We start from the raw sequence: 13,037 nt of genomic DNA, 5'->3' as shown, positions 1-13,037 counted from the left end.
TCCTTGATAACTCATGTAGTCGTTTTCTTTCTTTACCATCATTGATGGATTGCCTGCAACAGCTTCCTTGTGTGATCCTCAAGTTGGACCTAGAATTAGAGAATTTCATCAGTTGATATATAGGTCTCCTAGTGAGTTCCTGAGCCCAAGGCTTTGATCAGGTAAAAGGCTGTGGAGACCCAAGAGGTCAAAGTCCTATTCAGTCCTCTGAGTGATATGAGACTTGATAACGTAAACTGTCAAGGATGATACATTTTCAAAGAAAAAAAGTTACTGGTAAGTAACTGGGATTTTTGAGTAATTTTCCTGTAAGTCAATGAATAAGAATTCCCAAACTTGTTTTACCAGCAAATGCTTTTGCATTTGAATATTATTTCATAAGTGAAAGAGATACGGTTTTTAGCTAGTAGTTAAAGAATGGGATAGAGTTTCTAGAGATAATGCGTAGATAACGAGGTGGGTATAGACCTTCAATTTGTTACTTAGGTGTTCTCATAGCTTTAAAAGAAATGGAAGTCGAAGTCTCCATTGGGGAAAAGTCAGCAAATGCAGTCGGTTCATTCCGGGAACATTTTTTGAGTGCCTACTCTTTTTTGAGACACTGTGCTGAGTATTGTTGCGAGACAGACGTAGCACCACGCTCTGCCGCAGCCACTTTTGCCCTCAGAGAGCTTATTTCCAGCCCCTTGGTAACACTTAGGACTGAGAATTGAGGTCTAGGTGATAGGGGTGTGGCAGGTGTGGGGTGGGAGACAGTACCCCGTGCTGCAGCCTTTGCCATCTTATTTTCTGTGCTTCTCTAAGTTCTTTCTGTTCACGGAGACGTGACCTCGTTCAGTAGACTCAGCATCTTCAGGACACTGGAGCAGGCGGGCGGGGTGGAGCTCGCGCCCCTCCTGTCTGGTGGTTGAGGAGGACGCGCAGCTTTCTCTCCTCCTCTGAGTGTGACCTTGGGTTTGTCAGAGTTGGAGAGGCAGCCGCTCCCCCTTGTCCCTCAGGCTTTAAAGCGGACCAGTCTTCAGAAGTAAAGTCACTGAATTAATTTGCCTCCACCACGTGTAAAACAAAACTCAAAAACTCCAATTTGTTTTGCAAGGAATGAAATTGTTTTGAACTTAAGACCGCTGGACAGCGTATATCACTTTATTCTGTAGTTACAGCCACTCCTTGCCCCACTGTTAGTTGGTTAAGTAACTTAAGAAGAAGGAATGAAGACGTGGTAGGAAGAGGGGAAGAGGAGGATGCCGGGGAGGAGATGCTCGGCATATAGCACCCATGGCACGAGCATCCCGGGAAGGGCTGGAGCGTGCGGAGGAGGCTCCCGGGGGTAGCGGTCAGACTGAGCCTTCCATCCTGGCTTGGCAGTTGACTGTCTTTCTGACCAGGCAAGTTATTTAACTTCTTTGAACCTCATTCTCCTCCTCATTATACAATTGTGATGCTAAAGGCTAAGATGAGGAGTGCTTACGATAATGCATATAAAGCACTTAGCACAGTGCCTGCAACATAGTACGTGCTCAATAAATGTTAACTGCTCTTATTATTGGACGGATGCATGAGCAATTGTATCAGAGGCCAAGGAAGGGAGCAGGGAAAGATTGCTGGTTCTGGAGCTTAGTCAGCTGTTCACACTGTCTTACTCGAGCCATGAGCTCTTTAGTATTACCTTTGATCTTTGCCCTTTTGGAAAGCAAATTAATGGATTAACCACTGTCACAGTTTTTCCTAACTGCTCTATCTTTAAACCTTCCCTTCCACTGAGGAAGGAACTGTTTTTGTGCTGGGTGACTGTGACTATTGGAAGATTGTCCCCCTGGCCTGAGGACATGCTGAGGGCCAGGTGGACCTAGAGGCCAAAGACTTCCACTCTGATTTCACCAAATCTAGCCCTGCTGTTTTTAAATCTTCTTAGAGAAAAATGAAACATTTAATAATTATGTGTGTCGTACAGATATGACTTGTTTGGTTTCAGTTTACTGCTTCAATTCTACTTCTTTTTGCTCTGTTTTCATGGATTATTTGTCAAGGGCATTTTTGAGATGGCTCCGGAGACCTGACCACTGGGTATCGGAGCTCCTTAAGAGAAGCTGGATTCCTAGACAGGGGGAAGTGCTGTGGTCTTTGGACACAGATCTTTACCGTATTTCATCAAGTCAAAGATGCAAACTTCTAAACATTTTAACATCTGAAACTGGCATGCATCTTAGAGTCACTATGATAAAGTATTGTGTTATAGTTTAATTGGCAACATTATTTTCTTAATGATATAGAAGGTAATGGTGTGCTTTAAAATTCATGTCATCGTAAATTGGATGAAATACGGTATAGTATTTCAGGGGAATATATGCACTTAACTGGTATTAGAGATGTGGTATCCTGACAGTGTGTGTATTGGGTAAGAAGAGGGGCTCCAGAGTCAGACTTTCTGGGCTTAAATCCTAGCCCTGACTCGTGTATGTCTTCGGGCCAGTTACGTATCCTTTCTCTCAGTTTTCTCACCTGTAAAATGGGCACTAAGAGTAGTCCCCATCTTACAGCGCTGTGATGAGGACTGAATATGAGACGTGGAAGTGTTTAAAATAGTGCCTGGCACATAGAAAGTGCTTAATGACATTAGCTATTATTATTAATAATTTAGGGATTACACTTCTGCAGAATTGATTTGAATCCATTTTGTTGTGATTGAAACTCACATCTACTACCTTTAATATTTGTGTATCATCTTATAATATCAGCAGACACTTGGCTTTTTAAAAGGGGAAGGTAAAGATAAAGGTGAACCTAACAAGTTCTAAATTCTAATTTACTAAGACTTATGTTATTGTTTCGTGTGGTTGAGATGTAAACAAAATTAAGCAGTGGGGTAGGAAATTTATGGTGAAGGCAAAGAGCAGTTAATCTGAGGCCAACATAAATATAATATTTGATTCTTATTGGTACTGGTAAATATGGGAGGTGTTGGAAGGTTTTGAAAATTTGCAAAATCTGAAGCTTTTTTGGTCACTAAAAGAGGAGAGAATGCTTTTTGGTTTTTACCAACTTACTGTCTCAGGTAAAGAAATTTACTTTTCAAAATGATGTAAGTAGGCAGCATCTCTTTATAATATGAAAACTGAGGCTTCAGGTTGTCCTTTTATTCTTATGAGTCAATTTTATTTTTTCTGTTCTAGTGTTCAGTGACCAGTGACTTGGATTTTCCAACACAAGTCATCCCATTAAAGACTCTGAATGCGGTTGCTTCAGTACCCATAATGTATTCGTGGTCTCCTCTACAGCAGAATTTCATGGTATGTAAATAATGTGTCTTCTTATTTGATAATTACTTCTTTTAACCAAAGCATAATTTTCATGTCAAGGTAAGTCAAGATTTTGTTGTTGTTCAGTCACTAAGTTGTGTCTGACTCTTTGCAACCCCATGAACTGCAGCGTGCCAGACTTCCTTGTCCTTCACTATCTTCCTGCAATTTGCTCAAACTCATTGATGCCATCCAACCATCTCATCTTCTGTCACCCCCTTCCCCTCCTACCCTCAGTTTTTCTTTTTCCTTTTTAAAATTTTTTTTACTTTACAATATTGTAGTGGTTTTTGCCATACATGGACATGAATCAGCCATGGGTTTACATTTGTTCCCCACCCTGGACCCCCCTCCCACCTCCCTCCCCATCCCATCCCTCTGGGTCATCTCATTGCCCCAGCCCTGAGCATTTGTCTCATGCATCGAACATGGAATGGTGTTCTGTTTCACATATGATAATATACATGTTTCAATGCTATTCTCCCAGAACGTCCCACCCTCACCTTCTCCCTCAGAGTCCATAAGACTGTTCTATGCATCTGTGTCTCTTATTCTGTCTCGCATATAGGGGTATCGTTACCATTTTTCAAATTCCATATATATGCATTAGTATACTGTATTGGTGTTTTTCTTTCTGGCTTACTTCACTCTGTATTATGGGCTCCAGTTTCATCCATCTCAATAGAACCGATTCAAATGTATTTTTTTTTAATGGCTGAGTAATATTCCATTGTGTATATGTACCACAGCTTCCTTATCCATTCGTCTGCTGATGGACATCTAGGTTGCTTCCATGTCCTGGCTATTGTAAACAGTGCTGCGATGAATTGCCTATGTTTTCCTCTAGGAGTTTTATAGTTTCTGGTCTTACGTTTAGATCTTTAATCCAAATAAACTCAAAATGGATTAAAGATCTAAACGTAAGACCAGAAACTATAAAACTCCTAGAGGAAAACATAGGCAAAACACTCTCCGACATAAATCACAGCAGGATCCTCCATGACCCACCTCAGTTTTTTTTTTCAGTTTCAGGGTCTTTTCCAGTGAGTCGGCTCTTCCCATCAGGTGGCCAAAGTATTGGAGCTTCAGCATCAGTCCTTCCAATGAATATTCAGGGTTGAGTTCCATTAGGATTGACTGGTTTGATCACCTTGCAGTCCAAGGGACTCTCAAGAGTCTTTTCCGGCACCACAATTCGAAAGCATCTTTCTTTGGCACTCAGCCTTCTTAATGGTCCAACTCTCACATCTGGACATGACTACAGGCGAAACCATAGCTTTGACTAGACAGATCTTTGTCGGCAAAGCAATGTCTCTGCTTTTTGATATGCGGTCTAGGTTCATCACAGCCCTCCTTCCAAGGAGCAAGCGTCTTTTATTTTCATGGCGGGCGTCACCGTCTGCGGTGATTTTGGAACTCTAAGAAAATAAAGTCTGTTACTGCTCCCACTTTTTCCCCTTATATTTGCCGTGAAGGGATGGAACTGGATGCCATGGTCTTAGTTTTGAATGTTAGGTTTCAGGCCAGCTTTTTCACTCGACTCTTTCAACCTCATTAAAAGGCTCTTTAGTTCCTCTTCATTTTCTACCATTAGAGTGCTAAAGCATCTACGTGTCTGAGGTTATTGATATTTCTACCAGCAGTCTTGTTTCCATCTTGTGCTTTATCCAGCCTGGCATTTTGCACGATGTACTCTGCGTGTAAGTTAAATAAACAGGGTGACAATATACAACCTCGACGTACTCCATTCCCAGTTTGGAACCAGCCCGTTGTTCTGTGTCTGGTTCTAACTGTTGCTTCTTGACCCTCATACAGGCTTCTCAGGAGACAGGTAAGGTGGTTTGGTATTCCCATCTGTTTAAGAATTTTCCACAGTTTGTTGTGATCTACGCAGTCAAAGACTTTAGCATAGTCAGTGAAGTAGAAGTAGATGTTTTTCTGGAATCCCCTTGCTTGTTCTGTGATCCAACAAATGTTGGCAATTTGATCTCTGGTTCCTCTGCCTTTTCTAAATTCAGCTTGTACACCTGGAAGTTCTCAGTTCACATAATGTTGAAGCCTCAGTTCAGTTCAGTCGCTCAGTCATGTCTGACTCTTTGTGACCCCATGGATTACAGTACGCCAGGCTTCCCTATCCATCATCAACTTCCAGAGCTTGCTCAAACTCATGTCCTTCGAGTTAGTGATGCCATCCAACCATCTCATCCTCTGTCCCAGCATCAAGGTCTTTTCCAGTGAGTCAGTTCTTTGCATCAGGTGACCGAAGTATTGGACTTTCAGCTTCAGCATCAGTCCTTCCAATGAATATTCAGGGTTGATTTCCTTTAAGACTGACTGGTTTGTTCTCGTTGCAGTCCAAGGGACTCTCCAAGAGTCTTCTCCAACACTACAGTTCAAAAGCATCAATTCTTCAGTGCTCAGCTTTCTTTATAGTCCAACTCTCACATCCATACATGACTACTGGAAAAACCATAGCTTTGATTAGACGGCAGAGTTTGTCTTTGTTGGCAAAGTAATGTCTCTGCTTTTTAATATGCTGTCTAGGTTTGAAGCCTAGCTTGAAGGATTTTGAGCATGTTTTTGCTAGCATGTGAAATGAGCACAATTGTACAGCGGTGTGAACATTCTTTGGCATTGCCTTTCTTTGGGATTGGAATGAAAACCAACCTTTTCCAGTCCTGTGGCCACTGCTGAGTTTTCCAAATTTGCTGGCATATTGAGTGTAGCACTTTAACAGCATCATCTTTTAGGATTTTAAATAGCTCTGGTGGAATTCTATCACCTCCACTAGTTTTGTTTGTAGAAATGCTTCAAGATAGTATAAGTAAAAATAGCAATCGAAATGGGAACACCTGGAGGAATTTTTTTAAACCAGTTAATATATATATATTTTTAAGCCTTTTCAGTGTTGATGTTGCTCTTGGTTCCTTTTTAAGTTTTTTTTTTTTTTGCTTTTATTTACTCCTTTTAAGTTAAAATATTCTCCAAAGGGAAAGTATTAAGCAAAAACCATACCTGGGATTTAAAATATATTTAAAAGATGAAGCTTATAGTTCTTGCTCTTAAAGATGTTAGTATCCTGTAATCTCAGTCTGACTTTGAGATTTTGTTAAGTGAGAACTTATTATTTAAAACAATTTTAGGCAGCATGTTGTTAAATGATAATGTACACTATGAAATAGTCTCAGTATAAGGCTAGTTATTTTTCCACAGATAACACTGGCACAATAGCTTTTGTTATGAAATGCTAGTATTTAATTCTTTATGGAAGTAGGATGAAGGAGAGGATGGAACAAAAGAGAAGTTAACGTAGGCATTCTTGACTTGTGTTGTTAAATTAAAAATACATAGTTTTATTACTTACTTGATGTATAAAATAATAGGGCTGTTGAAATCTTGATGGAAGTCCTTGGTGAGCCTTCTTTAGAGAATTGCCTGCTGGATTTTTAAATAAGTAGGTGTTTCTAACATCCTCAGTAACTTTCCTCAGTGGAGGCTTAAAGGTAAACTTGAGATTATCTTTTGCCATTGTGTAAATTTGTGTATTTAAGGCTTTATTCAAAAACATTTGGTTTGAGAACCATGTTGCAAGAACTTCTGAGAGGGCTCATATTTTCACAGACTGAAATTCTGAAAGAATAAAGTGTTTTAAACTTGCCAATTAATTTTTTTAACCATTTGAAAAAATTGAAGTATAGTCAATTTATACTGTTGTGTTAGTTTCAGGTGTACAGCAAAGTGATTCCTTTCTGGATTCTTTTTCCTTATAGATTATTACAAGATATCGAGCATAGGTCCCTATGGACCTATGTTTTATGGATAGTGGTGTGTATCTAATAACCCTCCAATCGTAATTCATCTCCTCCTCCAAAGTTGTCAGTATTATTTATGAATCAGCCATGGGTTTTGCTAGTGATGAAAGCCAGATTAGGCAGACTCTTCTTTTTTATGGCTAGGGTATGTCCTGCAGTGCAAAGGTTATATGGATATAATTGGGAAGACAAAAAATAGCCAACTGTCATTTAATTTTGGCTTGTGTCCAAAATAATGAACTTTCCCAGTTTTAAATGGGGTTTAGTGCAGGTGAGGTGTGTTGGCAGCTAGACTCAGTAGTCGTATATGAGGTTGACTCTGAATAAAACAGTACATTAACATCTACACTTTCATTTTATAACCCGTGTGCACTTTTCCTCCCAGTTTGCCTTTTCTTTGTTTGTCTAAGGTACCATTATCTTTGTGAACTCTGCACCTGTCCTAAATTTGCTATGTAGGAATTATTTGAAAACGCCCCTGTTAAAAAAAAAAAAAAAAAAAGCCCCTGTGTTTCCCTGTTCCCTGTCTGCTCCTGCCTGACGGCTCCTGAGTGTCCTGGCCTCCCAGCCTGCTGCTCTGTGTCAGTCAGTCCTGGGCCTGCCTGAGGCACCGCACACTTGATGCCATTTCCTCTCTTCAACCTTAGCCCGTCTTAGCCCGTCTGTTCTCAGAATCTCTTTCTAAAATTCTGTTTTTAATCAATACCTTGTTCAAAGGCCTCTTCAGACTAAGACCTATCCTTGTTTTAAATTAGTCTTTCAGAAACGTCATGTCTTTATCTATAATTACTCTTTAACATTTTTTACTGAAAGTTCTCTTCCCCCAAGAACATCAGCTCCCTGCCCCTTGTCTTCTTGAGTCCCGTGTCCTCTCTGAACTTTTCTTTGACCGGCTCTTGCCTGGTCAGCCAGCACCCTCTTTCTTCCCTGGTATCTTCCAAACCTTGATATGAACTCATCAGTCATCTTTATTAGCACTATCAGGTTTGGTACGTCTTGTTCATAGTGTTGAAGCGTTTTGTTATTATTGTAGAATGTTCCTATTTTATGAATGAGAGTAGATCCTTTTGGCATAGCCTGTAGTGAACCATCCATATTTTACATGCCCAGAATGTAGTACACGGACTGTCGATAAGTTGATCAAGTGAAGTGTGGAAATCCTCACTTAATTAGTTTTTCCTTTGGGGGCTGTTATTGACGGTTGGCTTTGATAAGCTGTATTTTGTCGACCCTGAGGTGCTTTTTAGACGTCTGAAGCAGGAACACGTCGTCAAATGGTTGATGGGCCACACCGTAACTTGTGGCGTGTTCCTGTCTTAGAGGGACATGAAGTGGTGGTAAATTGTAGTGACTGATTCTGTAATACAGTATTTTTTCTTAAGTATTTTTCCTGTAAACATTTTCTCAGATATTGATGAAAAACATCATTTATGTCTTTGTAGCTTTTAGAGTTTGCTATTATTTTAGATCTGGAGAACTGGGTATAGACATCTACTTACGAAAAAATATTGTATTTCACTTATGTTACATTTACTTTTAAAAAAATGTTGATGCTTAGGATGTGTCTGCTTTTTAAATGTATTTATTTTTTTCACTTTTAGGTGGAAGATGAAACTGTGTTACATAACATTCCATACATGGGGGATGAAGTTTTAGACCAGGATGGGACTTTCATTGAAGAACTAATAAAAAATTATGATGGAAAAGTACATGGGGATAGAGGTGAGCCGTGTGTTTATTCTCGGAATAGGGGCCAGAGAATTGATATTTTGATTTGTTTTTTCAAATGTCAGTATGAAAAAGATTTTTTAAAAATTAAAACTGCTGGATTGGCCTGGGCTAAAATTTTCAGTGTTTTCCCTATCTATTTTTAAATTGAAGAATCGTATTTGCCACTTGGAAATTATGCATAGTTGGTTATTAAAAAATTGTGTCAATCACATGCAGATTAAATAAAATTGTTTGAGTGTATATCAATTTTAAGATTCTTTAGCAATGAAATGGGTTAGGATTAGGGCCCTGCTTATGTAACATGGGCTCCGAAAGGCCTTGTGATCAAAATGACTTTCTCTGCTAGGCCATCACAGGACCTGAAGTCTTGTCATTAGAGTGACGGCTTCGTGCTTTGACAGGAGACCGGTTAAAGTGCCTGGCAGGAGGGTGGCGTGTAATAGCCTCTTGTCCCCTCACAAGTGGACAGCGCAATCTGGTGGATACGTTGTTTAGAAGGAGGCGAAGGCCGTAGTTAGTTTCTGGAGAATTAGGCTGTGGTTGCTGGCACCGGAAACTTGTGAAAATGACAGGTGTTGAGGGTAAATTCTAGTTCCAGCTTTGCCTTAGGCCAGTCCTGGAAATGACCTTTCTCCCAAATTTTCTAATAATTGTGGTGTTACAGTACTGACTGATAGGCTCCAGTTGTTTCTTACAAATTGGAAAAAAGCATGGTATACTTTTGTGTATTTCTGATATTTGATTTGATGAATTTCAGAATGTGGGTTTATAAATGATGAGATTTTTGTGGAGCTGGTGAATGCTCTTGGTCAGTACAATGATGATGATGATGATGATGATGGAGATGATCCTGATGAAAGAGAAGAAAAACAGAAAGATCTAGAGGAGAGTCGAGAAGGTACATCTGTCTTATTAGGTTTGTGTGTAGCCATAACAGCATTTTTCAAAAAAATAGAGTACAGGTAAACTTTCCTTCTTTTTTCTTCTGTTAAATAGCACATCAGAGGTAGTATAATCAAAATTAGAATACTATTTGTAACATTTCATCCTGCACTTGTGAGTCTTTTATTTCCCTTGGCTAGCAAAAGAATGTACAGTTTTTGGGTTTCCCTGGATAATTATCATAATTATGGTAATATGTAACATCAGTCTTTGACTATGTGCAGGTCATGTGCTTGTCAATTTATATCACTTTATATGTGTGTAGACATTTAACCCTCCTAATATTCCATATGGAATAAGGTGGATTCTATCCTCAGATCCACTTTATAGTTGAGATGGGTTTAGTGAGGTGAAGTAACTTAAGATCACAGCATTGGGAAGAAAGAGAACCCAGAAAATTCTGTGTTGGAAACCAGCTCTGACTGACCCCAGGGCACATGCTCTAACTTGTACACTAATTATGGATTACAAGAGAAATTAGAGGGTCCCAACTTAGAGCTGGGGTTGGAAGAGACTTGACAAAGCTCATTATGAAGTCAGTATAGAAGAATTTTGGGGAAAATTGCAGTTTCGGAGAAGTGTACTGTTCTCATAATCGGTGCCTTAGTGATCATATGGGCTCTCGTTTCACAGATGATACATGTAGGTGGGTCAGTGACGGGACAAGGTCAGAGCAGCAGTCAGTGGCTGAGCTGGGATCAGAACCTGGGTTTTTCTGCCTCCCGATGCACTTGAAACTTTGTGTATTTGATTTTGTCTGATGTACCAGCATTCCAGATACTTGAAGAAAAATAAGTTAGAAGTGAGAGAGACACAGCGTTGGTAATTTCTTGAGAAATCAGCATTGTTAAGTGTAGACAAAACGAAACGTTGGTGAGCTTGTTCACTTTCATTCTTTTTTCCTTTTACATTTCCCTGTTTAGATAAAGAAAGCCGCCCACCTCGGAAATTTCCTTCTGATAAAATTTTTGAAGCTATTTCCTCAATGTTTCCAGATAAGGGCACAGCAGAAGAGCTGAAGGAAAAGTACGATTTGCTCTTTTGAGGTGGTCTTGCCGTGTGTACCGTGTCACCCACCGTTCGGGCCTGTTAGCGGTGGGGCTAATGCAGCTGATGAGCCTGCTGCTGCGTGCGTTCAGTGTCTGCAGGACGCTTGCGCTGATACGCGTGTGTATCTGTGGCGCCCTGGGCTGCATTTGTCATAGATGGAAGAAGTGCGTGTGAGTGCGCGCACACACAATTTATAGGAGTGCGTGTAAGAGGAAATTTCTCTGGACACCCATAGAAATTTTACTGCCATGGCTGTTTCATTTTAATGAATATAATAACATTTTTCATGACAGAGCTGACTGACATCTGTGAATGTTTTTTGATATACCATGTGTAATGTTTAATTGGCTCTTCATCTAAATAAAGATTGCTGTAGGCTAGACCCTTTTCTGTGTTTTAGGCGAGATAAAATATCAAAAATAATACACAGAAACTGTGTGGAAACTTTGATGTTCAAGAATGTGGTTCTGGTTTCACCCTCACTGCCTTTCTCTTGGTTGATGTCAGGTACAAAGAACTCACGGAGCAGCAGCTCCCGGGCGCACTCCCTCCTGAGTGCACCCCCAACATAGACGGACCAAACGCCAAGTCTGTCCAGAGGGAGCAGAGCTTGCATTCGTTTCATACGCTTTTCTGTAGGCGATGTTTTAAATATGACTGCTTCCTACATCGTAAGTGCACTTATTGTACGTTTTCATTTTCTATCTTCATTGTGGAATTATGTGTTGAATCAACTTGGAAAGTGTTGTCATTTATTACCACTAGGATCTGTCATTTAATCTTACAGTTATGACTGAAAAATATGTTAGAATCAAAGTATTGGTATTTTTTAATTTGTGGCTTGAGGTTGCTCTGAAGTCTTTTTGCACGTGTTAAGTTGGGACTGCTGTCTCCCCAAACTCGGAATACAGGCCAGTGATTTTTCCATAAATGCTAACCTTATGGTGGTTTTGTAATAAAACTCACTGTGAACTAGCTGATAGCCCAGAGCAATGTTCTCCATGCTGATGAACAGGTTTTGTCAAATAAGAAATTGGCTAAAGGGAATTCCCCGGCGGTTCAGTAGTTAGGACTCTGAGCTTTCACTGCCCAGGGTACTAAGATCCCACAGGCTGCTAAAAAGGTGTTTATGTATCTATTCTTGTCTGTTGAGTGTTAAGTCTGGTTTTTGGAGTTGGGGAGAGGGTCCTCTAAATAAGTTGATTTTAAAAACACCTGCGTTTGAATACAGGTAAAGCATAAAATGTTCTTAATGAAATTTATACATATGATACTACTTTATTTTTCTAATCTGCTGGAGAATGAGGTTTCTTAGTAAATTTTCCAGGTTTAAGTACAATTTAAAGAGTACCAGCGACTTTGGAGGCATGTGTTGTGAAAATACATTTCATACCTCCTGGTTCCTAATAAGAAGGGTTTACTTAATACAGGTTAGCTTTTTCTGTAGTAGACTTTTGTGCAGCTGCCCATCTGTGGCGTAACACCTTTGTTCATGTGCTAAGTTGGCTTATGTGGCTTTGCCCTTTTAGAGTTCCTGGGCCCACCTTTTGTAGTTTTTTGCCTCTATCCAGTGGTACCTTTTAGTGTTAATTAGCCTGCCCAAGCAATTATATCTTGCCTCATTTTGAGTTTTTGCTCTATCTACTTATGTTTGATATAGCACATAATTTGTTATGTGATGTGTATCTTGGTCTGGAAAATAGTCATGCGTTTGAAGTATGAGTGGTTTAGTTATTTTAAGTTAGAAAACCTTAAAGTAGACTTGCAGAATTATCATTGTATCTTCCACATACTTGCTGTTGTTATCCATGCTCCTCACGTAGTTTATATGGATGATTTGATAGCTTTCATAGTTGCAGAAGCCAGCTATTTGTTACCCCAGCCATTGTAGGGTTATGAGATACCTTACTTGGACTTGGCAGCCTTGTCTTCACATAGCCCGTGAAGTGAAGTGAAGCGAAAGTCACTCAGTTGTGTCCAACTCTTTGTGACCCCATGGACTTATACAGTCCATGGAATTCTCTAGGCCAGAATACTGGAGCGGGTAGCCATTCCCTTCTCCAGGGGATCTTCCCAACCCAGGGATCGAAACTGCCTCCTGCATTGTAGGTGGGTTCTTTACCAGCTGAGCCACAAGGGAAGCTGTCTTGAATTGCATTTAATTCCCCTTTACTTACACATGATCATTTTATATAATATTGTCCAG

At 40.0% G+C, this 13,037-nt stretch overlaps 1 protein-coding gene across 38 annotated transcripts in view; it reads left to right on the top strand.

Moving 5' to 3' along the window:
• The window catches only part of EZH2 (enhancer of zeste 2 polycomb repressive complex 2 subunit), a 60,769-nt gene that overhangs the window by 32,329 nt on the left and 15,403 nt on the right, over positions 1-13,037 (top strand). For 23 of the 38 annotated variants that reach the window (XR_014067717.1, XR_014067718.1, XM_081537175.1 and 20 more), the window contains 5 exons: positions 3,171-3,287; positions 8,710-8,830; positions 9,597-9,737; positions 10,705-10,807; positions 11,339-11,502. Coding sequence is in view for 36 of the 38 variants with exons in the window: in XM_081537175.1 (XP_081393301.1) it covers positions 3,171-3,287; positions 8,710-8,830; positions 9,597-9,737; positions 10,705-10,807; positions 11,339-11,502 (646 nt within the window). In the remaining 2 variants the exon portion in view is untranslated. Of the gene's footprint in view, positions 1-3,170; positions 3,288-8,709; positions 8,831-9,596; positions 9,738-10,704; positions 10,808-11,338; positions 11,518-13,037 lie in introns of all 38 variants that reach the window. The other 15 variants (XM_081537197.1, XM_081537198.1, XM_081537196.1 and 12 more) reach the window with 4 other exon arrangements.

Source organism: Giraffa tippelskirchi, chromosome 10 (genome assembly GCF_054371585.1).
Source record: "Giraffa tippelskirchi isolate mGirTip1 chromosome 10, T2T-mGirTip1v1.2.pri, whole genome shotgun sequence".
Lineage (NCBI taxonomy): Eukaryota > Metazoa > Chordata > Mammalia > Artiodactyla > Giraffidae > Giraffa > Giraffa tippelskirchi.
This window is presented reverse-complemented; position numbering and strand designations above follow the sequence as displayed.